Source organism: Phlebotomus papatasi, chromosome 2 (assembly GCF_024763615.1).
Source record: "Phlebotomus papatasi isolate M1 chromosome 2, Ppap_2.1, whole genome shotgun sequence".
In the NCBI taxonomy this organism is placed as follows: Eukaryota; Metazoa; Arthropoda; class Insecta; order Diptera; family Psychodidae; genus Phlebotomus; species Phlebotomus papatasi.
This window is the reverse complement of record NC_077223.1, coordinates 56,519,438-56,541,385: the sequence shown is the minus strand read 5'-3', so window position 1 is coordinate 56,541,385 and position 21,948 is coordinate 56,519,438. Positions and strand designations below refer to the sequence as shown.

At 32.2% G+C, this 21,948-nt stretch overlaps 1 protein-coding gene across 1 annotated transcript; it reads right to left on the bottom strand.

Annotated features, from left to right (window-relative positions):
* Positions 1 to 1,572: 1,572 nt before the first annotated feature.
* On the bottom strand, positions 1,573 to 18,076 carry LOC129801822 (DNA fragmentation factor subunit alpha). The gene is made up of 4 exons (XM_055847174.1): positions 17,774 to 18,076; positions 12,064 to 12,282; positions 11,294 to 11,526; positions 1,573 to 3,243 (listed from the first exon to the last, which is right to left on the bottom strand). The coding sequence occupies exons 1-4, from the start codon at positions 17,828 to 17,830 to the stop codon at positions 3,012 to 3,014; spliced, it is 741 nt and encodes a 246-aa protein (XP_055703149.1). The 5' UTR covers positions 17,831 to 18,076; the 3' UTR covers positions 1,573 to 3,011.
* Positions 18,077 to 21,948: the final 3,872 nt, after the last annotated feature.

Here is a 21,948-nt window from a genome sequence, read left to right as displayed (position 1 = left end):
AAGTTATACTCCCAGAAGCCCCATCGCCGCCTGTTGTCTCTCGATTGCACTACGCCGCTACTCAAACGATTGAGAGAATCCACGTCGTCCAGTTTTGGTCACCACCAGGAGCAAGGTCTTCCCTTATTTCGACAAAATCTCATGGAAAGTTTTCTTTTCACAGATTACTACTTTAACCCTTTAAGGACGATTGGAACACCGGTGTCCCATAAAGAAAATAAATTTTTCTGAGTACCTAAAGTTACTTTTTTCTTATATCTGCACATAATTGTAAAGTAGAAGGTTGAAGGAATCTAGAATAATTTTTGCAAGTCTCTAGCTATTTGCTATGTAGTAAATATTTAAGCTCAAAAATGGCGAATTTTTAAATTCTCAAATTCATAATTGATTTTATTTATTTTTTATACTTCAAATTTTTTTTTAAGCAAAAACCCTTTTGGCAATAAAAACTACAATACTCATACGTAATATTTTTCACTAAAGCGAAAAATATTATTCATTGGTATTGTCAGAAAAATTACTTAAATTTTTGGGCAATTTTTGTCCCTTATCGTTTATAGAAGCAAAAAACTTACCGAATCAGACTCTGTTGGACTTTGTTATTGTTATTGTCGATTTTCAGTCCGTAAAAAGCGTCTCGTCATTAAAGGGTTAAGGACGATTGGGTCACTCGTGACCCATAAAGAAAATACTTTTCCTAACTACCTAAAGCTATTTTTTTTCTAATATTTGTACACTGAGAAAAAAAGAGGGTGCGATTAACATTTTTTTCCTCAGAACTTTAACACTTTTTAGGTGTAAAAATATATCAACATTTTTTAATGTTAATTTTACACCTTTTTAAGTGTAAAATTAACATGAAAAGGGGTAACTTAACCCATAATACACCTAAAACAGTAATTTTAATAATTGTAATATTGCAACATACCCAAGGGGTTACTCATATTGAGAAACTCTTGTTAATTCTCCGAGAAACGCTTCACGAAACCCGATAAATTCACTGTTTGCATCTTGAAACCCTACACTGAGAAAAAGGGGGTGCAATTAACTTTTTTTCCTCGTAACTTTAACACTTTTTGGGTGTAAAAATATATCAACATTTTATAATGTTAATTTTACACCTTTTTAATGGTAAAATTAACATGAAAAAGAGTAACATTAAGCCCTAATGCTCCTAAAAAGCAAAATATTTACACTGATTTAGGATTAATACTCCAGGGTAAAATAAACATTTCCGGAATGTTATTTTAACTTTTTCGGATTTCTCTCAGTGTACGTAATCATAAAGTTGAAGGTTGTAGGATCTAGAATATTTTTTTTTTGCAAATCTTCAACTACATAATAATTGCTATAGTAAATATTAACCTCAAAAGTTACGAATTTTCAATGATATTTCCATTTTTAAAAAAAATCTCTTGGCACTAGAAACTACATTAAATATTACATAATATTGTTCATAAGAACGAAATTTATCAGTCGTCGGTATTGCGAGTAAAATTATTTGAAGTTTTGGGCTATTTGCTTTCTCTATCATCCATACAATGAGTAACGAGAGAAGTAAAAAGCTCTTACTTTGTTCTCTACAAGGAATTTATTGACATGCTGGTTCTGGTTCGTGTTACATTTAATGTTGCATTTTACATTGTTCAAGAAGTGTTTCGACTGTGCAAATTCGTTGTCAAATAGATGACATTGACAATTTTCAAATGCTTTTTGTTTCAAATGTACTTGATATTCATTACAAAAAAAATTGAATGAGAAAATGTTTTTTTTTTTCATAAATACAGTTTTCCAAAAATTTACCTTTTTTTGGGGTCACTTGGGTAACGGTATGGTTTAACAGCACACTATGATCAAATCCGAATTTGTTTTTCTAACTTTTGATTTTTTTAAATATACATCTGTATATTTTTGGGTTTAAAAGTAAGATTTTTTTTGTTTATTCGTATTCTCTCTAAGGACTTAATAAGGTTGACAAAGAATTTGTCAATTTGAAAGACACTATATGTCTTTTGATTTTCACATTTTTAATTTACGCCATGTTAACTTACGAGTACAATTGGAGTAAAAGAACTAAGTACGAAATTTTTATCGTGTCATCTCGAGGGTAAATCTATCAGTCTTGGGAAGGTTTTACCATGTCGGAAAAGGTAATGTTATTCGAGAAATTCAACCATGAGGGATTTGAATTTGGAATTTTCCGATTTAGGTTTTTTTTTTTAATTGAATTATCATAAATGTTTTTTGTGGGTTTTCTATTATTATTATTCGTTTCTTTTTTTTTAAAATAAGTTTGTATTTGCATTGCAGTTAAATGGCAGAATAATGTTATATCAATAAACTTCTATTTTAGACAACAATAAAATGTTAAAATCAGTGCTCAAACGGTGATATAAGAAGATTGTTGAACATTTTCAGAATAAAAGTTTGCAATTTTTTTTTTAATATGATAATAATTTTCATTGTTATGTTTGCAAGCTTTGCCAATAATTTTGAAAATTCTGTTAAATATAATTCTCACTGTAGGCGAGTTTCTTCGTCATCATAATCTTTCTTATCGCCTTTCTTCCTTGTATATCGCAAAAATATCATGTTACTTTTATCTTTAATTATAAGTACTTTAACACCACGACTCTATATAATTCGTCTGTCCTTTTTCGGCTAACACATCGACAAATAAATTTACGTGGGATATTTCGCAACTTTACCATTCTATTTGATTTTTTTTTTGCTTTCATAATTTTAGATTATTTTATATGCAACATTTCTCATTGAACAATAGACTCTGCGCTTTATTATTTCTCCGTTCTACCAGAAAGTGTTATTGTTAATCGGTAATAACAACTACATGTAGCGATTATTTCTTTTAAAGGTGTCTACCTTTGAAATTTTACATGTAAGTTTAGTGTTTAACATTTGCAATCATATTAATAGTTAATATGTCGTTAATGTGTGCTTTAATGTGGCTTGCAGGGTTTCTTCATTAATTGTGTATTGAATTAATACACGTATCAAGTTGCTGGCGAAGATTCGGAATTTTTTGATCGTGGTGCATCCCTTTTTGTTTCACTACATGAAGCGTAATTTGTGGAATGTTCAAGAGATGGTCCACTAGAATTGCGTTCACGAACAATAATGGCATCACTAATGTCATGGTGCACCTCAAGTGTAATTCCGCGCTCCTTGGCCAGCATCCTTAGCAGCTCAATTGCGTCAAAAGCCTGTCGCTTTTCATGCAGGAGTCTGTAAAGATAAATTCTATTAATTTAAGTTGTACTTAATAATAGGGGTAAATAAATTTTAGAGCAAATTAGAATTAAAGTTTTTATTTTATACACTGAGAAAAAAGAGGGAGCGATTAACTTTTTTTCCTCATAAATTTAACACTTTAGGTGTAAAAATATATCAACATTTTATAGTGTTAATTTTACACCTTTTTAAGGGTAAAATTAACATGAAAAAGAGTAACTTTAATCCCTAATACACCTAAAAAGGGTAATATTTACACCGATTTTGGATCAATACTGCAGGGTAAAATAAACATTTTCGGAATGTTATTTAGACTTTTTCGGATTTCTCTCAGTGTATTGCCACTTATTTTGTGAAAAAGTATAATGAATTAATGGAATGAATGTCGTTCAATATTATGAAGTGCGAAAGTGAATTTCTTTGGAAACATATTATATTGTTCAAACCATACCGAGACACCGGAGCGAGCAGAAAATAATCTCTTGAAATTTCCGTGTTTTACCCCACGGGAAGCCCAACATATCTTTGCGAGTCTGTTAATTTCGGAGAAAAGATGTCACGCTTTTTTGTCCGTCTGTCTATCTATCCATCCAAATGTCATTATACCTAAAGGCTAAATGGTTAGAAATAGCGACTTGAAATCTTCCCCTCCCATTAGTCGACAAGTAAAAACGAGATTGTCAGAATTACAGTAATTTTAATAATTCTAAAATTGCAACATACCCAAGGGGTTACTCATATTGAGAAACTCTTGTTAATTCTCCGAAAAACGCTTTACGAAACCCGATAAATTCACTGTTTGCATCGTGAAACCCTACACTGAGAAAAAAGGGGGTGCAATTAACTTTTTCCTGGTAACTTTAACACTTTTTGGGTGTAAAAATATATCAACATTTTTAATGTTAATTTTACACCTTTTTAAGTGTAAAATCAACATGAAAAAGGGTAACTTTAACCGATAATACACCTAAAAAGCATAATATTTACACCGATTTCGGATCAATAATGCAGGATAAAATTAACATTTTTGGAGTGTTATTTCAACTTATTCGGATTTCTCTCAGTCAGTGTACACTAAGAAAAAACCTGAAAAGTTAAAACAACTCTATGGTAGAGTTGAATTAACTCTACGAATATCGATGTAATTGTTACTCTTTTTCGTTGTAACATTTAGTAAATAAGAGTGGAAACAACTCTTCGTTCGAGTTGATTTAATTCGTCGTATATCGATGTAATTATTACTCTTTTTCGATGTAAAAGTTCATCTCGACTGAAGTGTATGCTTAAGTATTTTCGTTTTAAAAATATACTTCACTCAAGAAGATTTTCGTATGACAAAGTTCATATGGAACATTAATTAGAAACATGCCTAACAGTGTTTCATGAAGATATGTGCGTGCATCATACGTGATATTTCGCTCGGAATATAGGGAATTTGAGATCAAGAAAATATTAATAAAGAAAATGATGAAATAAAAAAACATAAAATTGCAAAATCTATCCATTTTGGGATTTGAAAAAGAGTTATTTTAACTCCAAAAAAGATGTTTTAACTCTTAGAACGAGTAATTTTAACTCTTAAAACGAGTTATTTTCAGTCTTAAAAAGAGTTATTTACACTCTTTTGTCACGTAAATTTTTGGGAGAAAAAGTTAAAACAACTCTTCCGAATATTACACCTAAAATGAAGTAAAATCAACTCTAAAATATAGTTAATCGAAAATCACAACGAAAAAGAGTCAATGCAACATCGATTCGAGTAAGTTTTACTCGATTATTTTTCTGAGTGTAGAAAAGCAAGAATTGCATTGGAAACTCGAGAAACCCAATTTTTGCACCGTAAAGCCCGAGAAACCAATTTTGTGCATCACGAAACTCGAGAAACTTTATCAGTAAAAATGGGAATGAGTTACCTCTTGAACATAAACCTTTCAGGTGTAGGGGAGACCGAGGCAGAATAAGCCAGCAATTTTTTTTTCATTAATGTATAATTTGTAAATAATGAAATGATATGGCTGTTGCTTATATTAGGCTTATAAATATTTTAATGAATGAAAGGGAAGCGTTCGATTTCGAATAAGTCGTAGTTTTCTCAATATTCCTTCTATGGGAAATTAAAACATCATACTATAGAATTTCATACGTGATTATTTCCCCCGGTCTGTCTTAATTCACATAATCACTGTGAGGACAGAATTTCGGTCTGATGTGATGTAGCCGGCAGTGGACGGAAAAACTTAGACCTTTCTTGATTTTTGCTGCTTTATTCTTCTACTAGGTAGAAGGTTAGGTGTAGAAGAATAAAACGGCAAAAATCAAGAAAGGTCTAAGTTTAAAATCCTATAGTCAGCATGCAAAATCTCAGTTTAAAATAACTCTCCTGTAAAGTTATCCATTCGCGACTTATTCGTTTTATATTTTGAGCCATCGATATCTAGAAGATTTCTAGTCCATTACTTTTTATTAGAATCCATTAGTATTTATTTCAGAATTTCGCACATCTTAAGCCTAAAAGGGGCTGTAACCCTTTAAGGACGAAACACTTTTTAAGGACCGAAAATCAACAATAAAAATGAAACTGGTAAAAATAATCAATGATAACTCTTACATCTAACCTTGGAAGGTCCAACAGAGTCTGATTCGGTGTATTTTTTTGCCTCTATGAGCGATAGGGACAAAAATCGCCCAAAAATTTAAGTAACTTTTCTGACAATACTAAATAATAATAATGATTTCGCTGTAAGAGATGTTTTCAGACTTCGCACATAATTTGGCTTCGATTTTTCCAAATAATTTTGATAAATCTGACGTATCTCTTCTGAAATATATGACTATTATTTTTAATAATATCGAGATATTTGTATTACAAGGTAAACATTTTACAATGTCATATCCCGTAGTGGAAGAATCTGTTAAGTCCATTGTAGACCCCACATGTACAGCGCCTTCCTGTAGTGTGGATGCTTCTTCCAGAGTTTTTTTTTTGGCGAAGATGGTGCATTATACTATTACGTTAGTATTATATGTGAAAATTGTCTAAATCCGATATTCAGATCATTGCACCGGGCGGGACTCGAACTCACAATACTGTGAGTGTCAAGTCAGAGGTCTCACCGTCTAAGAGCCCCTCTTTCCTATCTGAAACCATATGTTTTGGTTTCTTTTTCAAAAACGGCTCTTATTTTTTTTTCATTTTCGAATATGTTTCGGAGGTAGTCAAGGTGAATATTTTGTCCTTGGACACCTATTTTCGAAAAACCTTTCAATATCAAATTTTAGAAAATCAAAGATAAACCCACTTTTAAAAAGCCTATTTTTCAAACTATTTGCTAAAACTTGGACTTTATTTAAATTATCTTGCAAGAATTACAGTAGAGTCTCGCTATAGGCCATCGCTCTATAGTCCACAATTTATCGACCGTTGATTTCAAAACACTGATTTTAAGTTAGGTTATGTTTTTTAGTACGCGACATGCATAATTATTTTAATATTTTTGGCAAACTTTATTAAGTGGTTGTGATAATTGTGATCCACAATGAAGAAAGCGAGGACAAGTACCACATTCGCAAAGAAAGTGGAAGCCGTCGAGCAATTTCAATACTAAAAATCGTTGATAATTTTAGAAAATTACATGGACTATAAGTGCGACCCAAGTGTCAAATTTGAAACTAAATATGGACTATAGCGAGACTCTACTGTATAAGATTATATTATAAGAAAAAATAATAATGGATATTCCATACTCTCCATGTGGGAAGGCCTAGTTCCTCCATGGAACGTTGTGCCACAATTATTATTATATTATTAATATATTTCATAGAGATATATAGTTTTTTTTCAAAATAATCATCTAATAATCTATTAGGAGCCAAATTCCGAAACATGAACATTGCAAGTATACAGTTTTCTATTACTTTGTTCTAAAAATATGCAACTTCATTTAACCTTCCTTGTAAAAGGAATAATTATGTTTGAAAATAAGTTTTATTCTGTGCGACTGTAATGCCCAACGCACAATAACTTTTGTTTAGTAATCATGTTTTTTACATTTCAGTGAGAGTGAGTGAGATCTAGATCTAGTCATCTCGCTCATTCTCATGGGAACTTTTGAAAACATGTTTACAAACAAAAGTTATTGTGCATTAGTCATAAGTTTCAAAACACTTGCTTTTTCCCACTTGATCGCTTCAGATTATTTATCATTATTGCGATAGTGGTGATTATGTGGACGCATTAAGGTTTATAGGGAATGCAATGTACTCGTACCACAACATCGAATCCGGCTGTCAATTTTATTCTAAATATTAGGATTATTGAGCCTAATTTATGATACGTAAATTTGGTTTAAGCCTAAATATTTCGACTTATACGAAAATGTCTCGAAAGTGAAATTCACAAAAAATAAACATACGTAGCTTTCATGAGCTTTCAAAACTATATTATCAGTAGCTTCTTTTAAAAATGCATGTAATTTCAATTGAAAACTCACTGCACTCGCGAAATCTATTTTTAGCAGTATCCCAGATATTTTATTAAACATTATTCATTTTTGAATATTCCAATTTAAAATAATTGACAGGGATTGAAAATAGACATTGGAAGGTAAAATCAATTTATTGTATCCAATTGAACTTGATTTCTATTTCAATTTGGACCAATTTCTGTACTTGTGCTCATTTATGATTATAAAATTTTTGTTTTATTCGTGTTCAAAGACATCACTGCGTTTGCTAAATTGACTTTCTACTGATTTGAGTACTTCTTGACCTGGAAAGTATCCTTTTCAGAATGACTTAATAGTAAGACAACCACATTGATTTTGCTTCCTTACATCACCATCTCCATTTTAGTGAATACCACGGAAGCACACTCCATAATTAAATTCGTATTGAGGAACTGGCAAAGTCATTTTAAAATGCTTCCAATTTCCGCTTCAACAAGACAATATTGCACATTTTATGTAATATTGGTTGAAGTTTTCCCCAGGAATAATTTATTGCAACTTATTTCCTGTAGAACAATGAAACACATTTTACAGTAACTATCGAGAAACTAACTCTTTTGAGCTATTATTTGGCCCCAAGAGGACAGTATGGTGAGGTACTAAAAGCGTGTAAAACCTCATGAAAGCAGACTGGTATTAATTTATAGTACTAGGTTTGAGAAATCCTTTCATATTATCTTTTACACAGAGCTGTGGGAAAATTTAATTAGATGCCAGTGTTTTAGAAACTTATTTATAGAGGGGATATTGTGGAGAAATATAAGTACTTTTTCACACATTCCGAGTTGCAAGCACCCCGAGTTGCACGCATTTCGAGGTCACCTATAAAGAATCTCAGCTACTATAAGCTTATCTGGGCTTATTATTGGTCATTTTCTATTTTAAATAGTTTGAGTGCGAAAGGCTAGCAAAAAAAATTTCATTGAAATCGGTTAATAAACTTCCGAGATATAGTCTGGCCTATTTAGATATAATAAGGGTCAGGGTACAGTAGGTTGGATTAAGGACGGATGGGAACCACTATTCTAAACATCTCGATCTCAGACCTTTCATCGAAATTTCATTGAAATCGCTTAATAGACACCGAAAATATGGTCCCGTCAAGACATTTTTGGTTATAGCTCACGTCGAGCAATATCTTTGGAGAACGAAGAACTCCATCGTTGGAAAGGTAACGATCTCACTTATAACATATTAAAATTTAACCCTCTAACGATGAGGCATTTTTCGCGAATCGAAAATCAGCAATAAAAATGAAACGGATAAACAATATCCGTTAAACGGATAAAAGAAACAAAAATAGCCTAAAAATTTAAGTAATTTTTCTGACAATATCAATGAATGATAATTTTCACTCTAATGAAAAATATTTTGTTTGAGTATTGTAGTTTCTTTTTCCAAAACGGTCATGCTTAAAAAAAATTGGAAGTATAAAAAATTATTTAAATTATTTTTCATTATGAGAATTTAAAAATTCGCCATTTTTGAGCTTCAAAATTTACTATATAACAAATAGCTGGAGACTTGCAAAAAATATCCTAGATTCCTTTAACCTTCTACTTTGCAAAAACGTATAAAAAAAACGTATGAAAAAAAACTTTTAGTTAGTCAGGAAAATTTATTTTCTTTATGGGACACCGGTGTTCCAATCGTCCTTAAAGGGTTAAAGAAAAAACATCGTTTAGTTCTCAAAATATTTGAAATTTAAATTTCAAAAAGCGATTTTTCGATTAATCGAACCCTCGATTAAATCGAATGAAATTGAGGTGTCAAAAAAGTTCTAGTATCCCACGAGACCTTTCCAAAACACCATTTTGTTTTTGAATAATTAGAATTTTGACCCCTTCTAGTTCGGGACAGGGGTCGTCTAGTTCTCAAAATATTTGTAATTGAAATTTCTCGATTTTTTTCAATTAATCGGACCTTCGATTAAATGGGATGAAGTCGGTGTATTAGTAAGGTTGTAGTACTCCACGAGAGTTTTCCAAAACTCCAAAAATTTTCAAATTCTGACAATAAAAACCAGATATATGACCATTTAAAAATATAATTTTTTACCGCTTCTAACTTGGGTCAGGGGGGTCGGGGGGAATTAATCGAGAAGGTGATTTTCGATTAATAGATGTCGAATAGTTCGAAAACTAGATGATGCTTTTTCTTTATTTTTTAAGGGTTGTAACCTTAAAGGCTGACGTTGTGACCTTTTTAAAGGCTGAGGTTGTGACCTTTCCAATGGTGGGTCACACTCCTCCCTCGATGTTCCCTGAGCTAAGTTATAATGGAAATTGTCTTGACCTGACTATTAGGGTGTTTCAACTAGGAAAAAATTTTTTTGGCACTATTCTCACGGTGTTGTATTTGATGAGACAAGAAAGTTTTTCTTCTACGACCATATGATCAGACGCTGTTTAGAGGTGGCTGAACGACCCTCTCTGTAGAACAAATTTCTGATTTTACCGGATTTTACACTACAGAGAGGGTCGTTCAGCCACCTCTGAACAGCGTCTGATCATATGGTCGTAGAAGAAAAACTTTCTTGTCTCATCAAATACAGCACCGTGAGAATAGTGCCAAAAAAATTTTTTCCTAGTTGAAACGCTCTACTGACTTATTTTCTGTGTTTATGATGCATTTTCGATTAAATTTTAGTATATATTGTATCTGAGATTGAGATTTTTCTAACAATGGGTCCCATCCGTCCCTACTCTACTCCATCCCAATGTACCTCTATACCATTACTATATATTCAAATGGACTAGACTCTATCTCTAAGGTTTATTAACCGATTTCTGTTAACTTATTTTTCTTTTGTTGGTATTTAACATTCAGGCTATTGAAAATAGAAAATGACTAAAATATGCCCAAATAAGCTTATGTTACCTGAAATTCTTTACAAGTTAGGGGGAAGTGGGGCAACTTTGAAAGTGGGGCACCTTTGAAATTGGGATTTTTCACCTATTTTTAAACAAAATTGAGCCTTATCGTGATATAATTTACTGCACAAACAGATTGAGAAGCTATTTTATATCACGTTAAGGCACAATTTTATTTAAAAATAGGTGAAAAATCCTAATGTGAAAGGTGCCCCACTTCCCCCTACCTCGAAATGCGTGCAACTCGGGGTGTTTGCAAGTCTGAATGCGTGTAAATTCGATTGTGAATTTAATTTTGAGGATAAAGAATCGCGTCGAGCCAATTTTATGCGCTCCGATCGCCAGTTTTCCAGAACAGATTTCCAGACACGATTCTTTACCCCAAAAATTCAACTAACAATCGAATTTTCACGAATTCCGAGTTGCAAGCACCCCGGGTTGCACGATTTTCGAGGTAACTTGTAAAGAATCTCAGCTACCATAAGCTTATCTGGGCTTATTACTGGTTTTTAATCTACTCAGGCAAAGCAAATGACAATTCTGTTAGCATGCTGGTGAGTGGGATGAGTTGGGGGATTAAATGTGAGGGTTGGTGTAATAGATAGAGAAACATTGAGACTGTCAAGATGGGGAGGATCACCACTCCATCCGGTCCCTCCCCCTAACCTGCCTGATGCCTCTTTTAGCTGCTCTATGAAGTCCTTGCCCGTAATGTCGGCTAGAGAATTGGGATCCATGTTCGACAGCAGTTCCAGATCTGGCTCACTCAGCACAGACACGCTGCATAAATTATTCTTCAGCTGTCCCACCAACTTCTTCAGATGCACCCTCTCTACGTCTGCACAGTCCGTACTGTCAGCAGAGTCGCGACGGGTCGTTATCGTTACATAATGTGTGGGCTGAAAAGTAAAATGGAGTTCTCAAGTGGGACTTTTCTTCTCTTGCCCCATCCCTCCCCGCGATATTTAAAGATTCAAACTGAGTCAATATGATTTTGGAATTTATTTCCTGTATCGTTCTATTTGATTCTGAGAATTTTTTGTTGAGAGTAAGGAATTTCATAAATTAGTGCTAGATTTTAGGGAATTAAAATATATTTTAATTGCATCGAGTTTAGAGACTCTATATTCTTATATTTTCAGAGCATGAGGCTGACAACCTTAGATCATTAAAAGAAGAAGTAAAAATTAAGGTCTGTCTGTATCTCGTTTGCGAGAAAGTCTAATTTCACTTAGGGATGTTTTTTCCCTAATTTTTATTAATTAAGTTCCTTGTGTGCTTTTATAAAAACTAAAGGACACTTTTCTCTAATTTTAAGTATTAAAGTGCTATCCTATTTTTTTTATATATTGAATTTTGTAATGTCGTGTAGAAATGTTTTTTTTCAAACTTAACTACTTTTTTTCTAAATATAATTCTTATAATAAAAATCTTACATCCATCCATTGTTCTCCGGAGAAGACAGCTATCAACTCTGCATTAGCTTCTAGTGTTTGAAAATATTCCTCATCATCAATTTCCGTTCCATCCGAGTCGAGGTGAATGGTTGGAAGTACTTCCGTAGAACGCCCGAACTTTTCTGCTGACTTTGTCTTCACTTCCTCAAGAGTAGCTGCCACGACAGCCTTTTTGATGTTCCTAGTGACATCCTTCACCTGTTGTATGATACAATTTTAAAGAAAACCAAAATATTGGTCAATGTATTGTATTTGGCATAGAGAAACCATATTCAATTCATATTATCTATAGAGATATGAAGTGTACTCCTTATCCAGGCAAATAATAGGAAAAAGTACGTTAAAATTTATATATTTGACTCTTTTGAGCCAGTACAATCATGATATTATATCTACTTCGAATATATTGAACATGTTTTTTGGTCAGAAAATACGTGACTGGCACTTCTTGACCATTATATTTCATCTATATATTTACTTTCCCCCATCAAGCCATTGCCTGATTACATTTTCACATTTTCCTTTGAAATATTCACACTATTCATCCTTTTTTGTATGGTTAAAATTATTTCAGTAATGTGATAACGGAATAAAACCAGTGATAAGCGCAGATAAGCTTATGGTAGCTGAGATTCTTTACAGGCGACCTCGAAATGCGTGCAACTTGTAGTGTTTGCAACTTTGAATGCGTGAAAATTCGACAGTGAATTGAATTTTGGGGTAAAGAATCCCATCAAGCAAACGGTTCTCGGCCATCGAAATGGATTAAATTGCCTCGAAGCGCCTCTTCACGAGTTGCATGCATTTCGAGGTCACCTGTAAACAATCTCAGTTACTATAAGCCTAACTGGGCTTATCACTGGTCATTTTCTATTTTAAATAGTCTGAGTGCAGAAGACCAACGAAAGAAAAAAAGTTCATTGAAATCGGTTAAAAATTAGAGATAGAGTTTGGTCCATTTGAATATAGTAAGGGTCCGGGTACAGTAGGTTGGTGTAGAAACGGATGGGACGCATTGTTAGAAAGATCTCGATCTCAGTTACAATATATACTAAAATTTCATCGAAATCGCATCATAAACACCGAAAATGCAGTCAGGTTAAGACATTTTTGATTATAGCACGGGTCAGGGAACATCGAGGGAAGAGTGCGATCCACCGTTGGAAAGGTCTCGACCTTAGCTACTATATACTAAAATTTAAAGAAAAACCATCTAATTGGACCTTCGATTAAATCGAATGAAATTGGGGTGTTGTAAGGCTTATAGTACACCACAAGACCTTTAAAAAACACTAAAATTTTTCAAGTTCTAACAATTAGAACCGGAGATATGGCCATTTGAAAACTGAATTTTTGACCCATTCTAGCTCGGGTTAGGGTGGTCGGGGTACCTTAAGTTTGGTATTAATTGAAAGATCTTAGGCCCAGCTATAACATACTAAAATTTGAGATCGATCGATTCCATAAGGGCAGAGTTATTGAAAAAAACAAAATTTAGTGGTAGTTCAAAATGGGGGAAGGGAGGGTGGGCGGTTGGATCTGACATCACCTACTTCTAGCCACCCATCGACATTTAACCTCTGCCGAAAACCGCTTGTCGATATCTCTTTCCGTTCTCTCTCCAGAAGTGGTTATATGACGGACGGACGGGACGGTCGGGACGGATCGTCCACGAAAATCTATTTTTAGCGCATATGATATTCGTGATCAATAAGTATCAAAACGTGTAAATCCGAAATTCTGGGTCCGATCTGACGAGGTCACATTTCACCTGTGACCGCAAATTGAGAACAGCTAGTCAAGGAAATTTGAGGGAGAGAGCATTATCGTCATCATAAAAAAGCGTTAGCAAGCGGGAGATATTAGTGTTAGAAGTGGTGTACAGCTGAAAATGAAGTGCTTGGAAGTTTTTGGAAGTGGTAGTGTTCGAATAAAGGTCTTCTCTGCCCAATTCCGAATTTTGCAGACTACCCAAGAAGCAATTTTTTCTTAATATGGTCTTGTAGAATTCCTTAAGTAAGGCATTATAGAATCAAAAATCTTTTTATTTACTTATAGCGCTCTTGGTTCCATCGCTGAGATTACTATAAGTAAAGTGATGCACTCTTAAGGATATTAAGAACTTCAATAGGAATTTCAACAGAAAATGATCACTTTAAGTCTTTTAAAAGTGCACTAAAAGACTTGTTTAATACTTGGTTCTATAAGGCAGCTATTTTGCTTCTTGGGTATACGCTACTTTTAGTTCAGATTTAATTCGAGCGGCAGTATAATGCAAAAAAGTGTGTTGACATTTTACAAGATTTTAGTGTTGTAATTTCTCCGAGGAAATATTCAGTTGAAGGTTATAAATTTCCAGTAGACTCTCTCAAATTCGGGCATTTAGGACCAAAATGCCACCCGAATTAGAGAGAGATTTGGGCGACAAACTTTTTGAAATGCAACGATTTTTTATTCATCTGCATACACATATTGAGTTTACATACTCATATATATTGTAAATTTCATGAAAATCACTTAATAATGCAAAATTACATGTGCAATGTACATATAGTCTTAAGAAAGGATCGTTGGATCCAAAAGGCAAGAAATAAAATGAAATCTAATCTAATCTAATCTACATCAATACTAAGACAAATCATTGCAAATTTCAGCATTTGATAGCAAGAGTTTACTGTAGTCGCAATATTAATTATTTATGAAAAATGTATCTTTTACATTATAATATAATCTTCTTTCATTTTTACAGGAGTTTCAAAGTTATGTAAGAGACAAAAAGGTGCCTTTGTATTAGTATTTAATGTTAGTCGAATTTTGGAAACGCCTAAGTGATTGACTTCCACAAAAAACCATTTTAGGGGTTTATTTAGATCGTGTTTAAATGATTGAAAAGTGGTTTGGAGAATCTCGATATGGAAATTAGTAACTATTATCTAAAAGTTAATAGGAAAACAATAATTCGATAATATTTCGCTATTTAGAAAAGCTTGGATGTGTTTAAAACTTCGATATATAGATGCCACATCTTTTCACTGAAAGGAATAAGGGGAACTGTAGGAACTCTATGAACTGCATTACTGTATTACTGATACTTTTGGGGGAAACCTTTTAATAAAAGGCATATCTATCCAATTCCGGAGTACAGGATTTGCCGGATCTTGTGCTGTGGTTGAACGGTTCGAATTAACGGCAATGAAGTAAGAGCGTGGCTGAGTATAGGGTTTTAACCTTAAAGACATCTCACTGATCTGACCACTATCCTGTCGGATGATCTATTTTTCAGAGTTACTTAAGTAATTTTTCAAACGGAACAAGAAACTTTAGGTTGATAAAAAATAATCAACTATTGAAAACCAATTACTTTTGATACGATATTAAATAAAATATTTTTTTCAAATGCATAAATAATATTCATGGATTACAAGCAACTCATTTTCAAATAGAAAAAAAAAAACAATTAAAAATTTTTTTTATCATTGTTTCCACCTGATTTCTCGAATATAACTTAGTCAAGAATTCTTTGGCCGATACTGTATTTCTGAAGTGCTAAATTAGTTGTCGAACTTTTGGTCTCTTACTGACTTTCCAACACAGTTTACAAAATAAGCTTCACTGGTCTCTTATTAGAAAATCCATTAAAAAGAAATTATGTTAGTCGTAAAACACAGATTTTTAGTATGCAAAAATATCTGCAGCTAGAAATTCAAAATATAAGCAAAATAAAAAAAATATACGTAAAAATAAATTACTTTAGGTTGATAAAAAATAATCAACTATTGAAAACCAATTACTTTTGATACGATATTAAATAAAATATTTTTTTCAAATGCATAAATAATATTCATGGATTACAAGCAACTCATTTTCAAATAGAAAAAAAAAACAATTAAAAATTTTTTTTATCATTGTTTCCACCTGATTTCTCGAATATAACTTAGTCAAGAATTCTTTGGCCGATACTGTATTTCTGAAGTGCTAAATTAGTTGTCGAACTTTTGGTCTCTTACTGACTTTCCAACACAGTTTACAAAATAAGCTTCACTGGTCTCTTATTAGAAAATCCATAAAAAGAAATTATGTTAGTCGTAAAACACAGATTTTTAGTATGCAAAAATATCTGCAGCTAGAAATTCAAAATATAAGCAAAATAAAAAAAATATATACGTAAAAATAAATTTCTTAAGACTTTTTTAAGTTTTCTTAATTAGATTTTTCCTAATATTAAATAAATTACTGATTTCTAAATACGAGAAGAGAATGAAGTTTAAGAAGTGCTGGAAGTATTGCATCATTTTCGGGAGTATGCTGAAATATTGGAAGAGTAAAGGGTTCTTCCATACAAATTGTGGAAGTGTCTAGAAGTGGTGTACACATTTTCACCCCAATATCTCCCCTTTGAGCGTTAGTAATTTCTCGGTAATTTGTATGTTTTAAATTCAGTTTTCTCAAAAAAGTAACAATGAATAAATATTTTACCAAATTGAAAAATTAAATGTTTCAATCAATCATTTGCAGGTAAACTATTAAAAAAAACTGAAGTCATATTTTAATCACTGTCATATTTTAAGAGATATAAAAGTGAGCTTTTATCGCAACTTTTAAAAATTTGTGAAAAATACATAATTATTTTGTCTTTTAATGTAAATTTACTATTATTAGTCATTAGAAAATCTGGGACTCATTAAAACTTCCCAGAGCAGTTTAGTATTAGTGGTATTAGTTAATATTAATGCGCAGTACGTTTCATCAGTATAATAAAATTATCTTTGATGCGGGTGTAATTGAAAAAAAAAATCGAAACACAACACCAAAAATTGCTATAGATGTATGGAAAAAGCATAAGGATTAATATAAAAAATGAAAATCTCAGAATAATATTTGTTGTCTGCTGTAAAATTATGTGTTTCTCAAATTTAAATAGACTTTTTCGTATAGTTAGTAACGATAGCAACGAGAATATTATCTTGTCTATTGTGTGAGAGGACATGTAAAAAAGTGATTTAATTTATTTATTTAGTGATTTAATTTGTTATTTAGTTGTAACAGACATAAAGAAAGAGCAACGACAAAAGTAGGGTGTGTGGATGTTGACAGTACGTCCGGCCTAAAAAGCTTAAAGCGAAGAAGAAAAATAAGTATAAAGGCAAAAGTTTTCTTTTTTATAGTAAAAAATCAGAACAATTTTTCTGGTATTTGATATTTTAGGAAAGTTCTAGGGCAAAAGCTGAGGATAAGTAAAGCAAATTGCTGGTTTCATTTTACAAGAAAGATAAGGTAAAAAAATATCGTTTTACTCAATCAACGGATATTAAGTATCTTTTGACTGATCTGTTGATGTGAAATGTTTTATCACATATATTTTATGTGATAATGTATTATTCATTTAATTATTTTGTAAAATATAACACAAATAATTAATTTCTTAAACAAATTTGAACTCGAGGGTTCACTTGCTAATATGTATTTCTAATATTATTTTCCAAATTCTCCTCTTTTACATTGAATTTATGACTTCGTTTTTGTTTACATTACTATACCAATGATTTGTTTATTCGAATGGAACAATATATATAAATTGCATAGTTTTAATTTATTTTAGTATTTTGTTAGAATTTTTTTTTGCGTATGAGTAAGAAATGGATATCCACATTTTCTAATGAAAAAAGGTGAAAATAACAAAGTATTATACCTTATATGGTTTTCTATTATCAGTCTCTACAGTTGGAATTGTTTCCGTAGTATCCATTGATTCAGCGAATAAAATTGAAAAAAATGTGAATTGTGTGCAAAGAGGTTTTCGTGAAGCACTGTTTGAAATCCGCAAACAACTATTAAATATATTAATTCACTTTAATCGTTTAATTTGTACACACTGGTAATTGCGAATTTTCCATGCAAACTTATTGACAATTTATTTTCTTTGTTTTGACAATGACCAAGCGAACGTCAAGAGAACACGTCTTCTTCGCCTGAAAGTAGACCGAAGAATGATGAGAATTTGTACAAAATTATATTTGAGCTAGTGAGTGTGCCTTGTATATAATGTGGGAAAAGGATAGCTTTAACATAAGGACTATACCATTGGTCTTTTTCTGTTGCATGATGTTTTCTTGGTTTTTCCTTTTTTATCAATTTTGTTTTATGTACGAAGTGACACACAAACACTTTCTTAAGATTATTACTTTCTTGTTGGCAAAAATTGGATACTGAATAACTTTAACTGTGAAATAAAATGAATGCATTATTTTCAACTATAATAATAAAAGATAGTTTGGTAAAATGTTACTGTGCAAACTTGTTTTACTAGGTGAAATTGTTAATAATCTCACCTACTATAATCCTATTTTTATTGTAATATTCTATGTTTTTAATACAAAATGATTGCAAAGTATTATTTGTATTTTCGAAGAAGGACACTTGCAAACTTTCACAATATAATTTATTTTTAATGGTATTATTTTGTAAATATTGTTTATGAAATTTTAATTTCTTTTTAAATATTTTTCATCCAAGAAGACAGCATATCATATTTTTTATTTTAAAGCTTGTTATATAGGTCATTGTTTAGTTTTGACTTTAAATTTTATTTCATTTCATTAAAAGTAATTTTATAAATAACTCAAAATTTTCCAAACGTCTAGAATTCTTCAACTGTATGCATATATTTTTTTCACTTCATAATACTTGCCATTATTATATATTATATATACTGTTTTTTTTTCAAAAGAATCTTTCAATAGCGACGAAATTTGTTAGATAGATTTTAAAAGTACTTTCCTTATAGTAGATGGTGTTGAAAAAAGCTCAACATAAACCCTCTATAATCTCTCCTATAGTACATAATGTTCTCTATGTGCTTGTGATATTGATTTTAAAATCAGACCTTTGACCGGCTGTGAACTTCTGAATTTATCTCTCTCTGTCAAATAGATGTTGAACCAAATGTATTTAGGAATCTGGATAAGATAATGGAGAATGATAAAAAAAAAAAGTTTCAAAGGATTGTACTGTACAATTAGAGATCTGTCAACAGGATCTCAAAGGGCATTGAAAGATACACATTCCTACCAGTATATATACTTATTATTCATTGGCGAATCAGCTTGCTAAAAGAATCTTCTCTTTTATGTATGTATGATATTTATTTTCCATCTTATCAGAGGAAAAACTTTCAGCTTGATTCAGAGACTTTTGCTCTCATCTCAAGATTAGGTCTTCAATTATCCATCAACTTGTTTTTCATGGGGTAAGAATAAAATGTATAAAATGTACAATCTATAAAACCACCTGCTGGTACTTTGACGTCGGTCGTGCGATGTAAAATATGGACGTTAATAAAGTCTAGACGGTGAAATGGAATTGATGCCACACCCAAGAATTCTCTCTGGATCCACAGAATTTTCTCCTAGTGTTGATTCTGCATGGTTTCGATGAAACGAACGAATAATTGATCAAAGTATTAAGTAGTAATAATTTTAGTTGTGTGATTGATAAGGTAACAGAAAAGGAATGTTTAAACTTTTCTTTATCAATTTATAGCTATATAACGCATATGACCCTCGTGTTGTGTTATATTTTAATATTTAATGCAAGAAAATATTAAATTAAAGCGTTTTCTGTTAAGCTATAACTTTGAATTCTTTTAAGCTGTAATCACTCAGACAGCGCAATGAATTTGATTTTTTCTTAAAACAAAATAGAAAAATTAAAAGGTTTGCATAATTTCAATTTTTACTGCTCGAACTGCACAGAGAAAGCAGTGTTATAACCCGCCGATTTTGGTTACATATTCATTAGGAATCCTTACCTAAGAAGCAATTTTTTTTAATATAGTCTTGCAGAATTCCCTAAGTAAGGCATTATGGCACCAAAAATCTTTTTATTTGCTTAAAATCCTTAAAACGGTATCGGTTCCATCACTGAGATTACTATAAGTAAAGTGGCGTACTCTTAAGGATCTTAAGAGCTCCTATAGGAACTTCAACAGAAAATTCTCACTTTGTCTTCTAAAAGACTAAAAGTCTAAAAACTTGTCTAAAACATGGTTCTATAAAGCTGCTATTTTACTTGTTGGGTACCCCCTAACTGGTCATATTTTGGTAGAATTTTGGAAATCTGAAGTTTCGAGTTTTTAGACGTTACGTTGTTTGTCCGTCTATCCGTCCGTATGTCACCATTTCGACTGGTCAAACGGTTGGAGATATCTTCAGGGGACCCACAAGTCGGTCTCCGCATTATTCACGTCCATCATTAACATGCCATGGAATTTTTGACAAATCTGAACCGATTCTCATTGATTATGAACCGATAAACGATAAGTAATTGTTGTCTGAAAATCATTTTTTTCCCAGTAGATTAAAGTGCCAAAGCGTGAGAGATAGTAACTTGGAGTCTTTGAGAGATCCCTCATAAGTTGGCCTGAGGATCCTTTATATGACCTTCATTGACCCCCTCTCTTTCACTTCACTCCAATACCATGTGTTTTGTGATATGTTCTATAGGTTATCTACACGGACATTTCACCATTTTTTTAAAGATGGCCTATAGGGGAAGTGTGCCAAATTTCGGCCAGCTTCTAATTTCGACCACTTTGAATGTAATTTCGGCCATGCAAATAAATTAATTAAAATTATGTATGTTATCTTCGAATAGTCAATTAATTCATTTTGCTTTTAAATATTTATTCATTTTAGGATGTATTAACACAAAGACCGTTAAATTTTAGGTAGAATTTGAATTTAAATTGCGTTGTAAAAACTCAATGTGCAAACGATTTGTGGTGAAGTGCAAAAAGGTTTCCTTTGGTGTTTTTCATGAAAATTGATTAGTTTTCACTAAAGATTGTTTCTGTTTTTGTTAATAGTGAATCAATCTTTAAATTTCGGGTGAAATTTCCCAGCTGGATCCTGTATTTCGCGTAAAAAAGTATATACTTTGTGAGCGTCTCTCCGGTGAAGTAGTGTTGCCTATTCCGGCAACATCTTTTGCTTTCCTAAATTTCTTATTCATTTTATGTTTTTTTTCAATTTCTTAGTTCTACAATGTCCAGAGAAAAAAACCATCGCAGATAATGTGGAAAAAGCCTTGGAAGAGTTCAGGAAGGGCAAATTGCTACGGGAATCTGCGTGTAAATTTGAGATGCTACTCTTCAGGTCTTCAGGGCAATTTACACGAAAGATCTCAGGGCTTGTGGGTCATATAAACATATTAAACTCATTCTGTTTGACGTTTTGAAATTTTCTATCCGTTGCGTTACAAAAGGTGGCCGGAAAAAAGTGGTCCGAATTTCACTCAAAGTGGCCGGAATACTACCCAAAGCAATACCCATATTTTTTTTATTAATTTTTCAATATTTTAGGAAAAGGAAGTAACAAAAAATATCAATATGAATTAAAATTATTGCATTTCAAACTTAGGACTTCGGTGCTTATATGCAACTATGCCGAAATTTGGCACACTTACCCCATATGTGTTGAAACTGAATCCCTATTATCGGTGGTAGCCAAAATCCCGACAGCCAAAATCCCGAAAAGGCCAAAATCTCGAAAGCCAAAATCCCGAAAGCCAAAATTCCGAATGTTCAAAATCCTGAAAGGGATGAAATTATGTGGAGGACTATGTTTAGAATAATTTCCCAAGACACAGAAGATTTCCCTTTGCCTCCAGCAAGCGCGGGTGCAATCGTGGGAGTAGATATGACACTTTTAAGAATTCGGGATTTTGGTCCATTCGGATTTTGGCTTTCGGGATTTTGACCGGAACCCATTTTAAATACAAGACACTTTCACCTAGTTTTTAAAATATGGATGAGATTCTCATTTATTGAGAAACATACGAAAAATTTAGTCATTTTAAAGCTTGGGA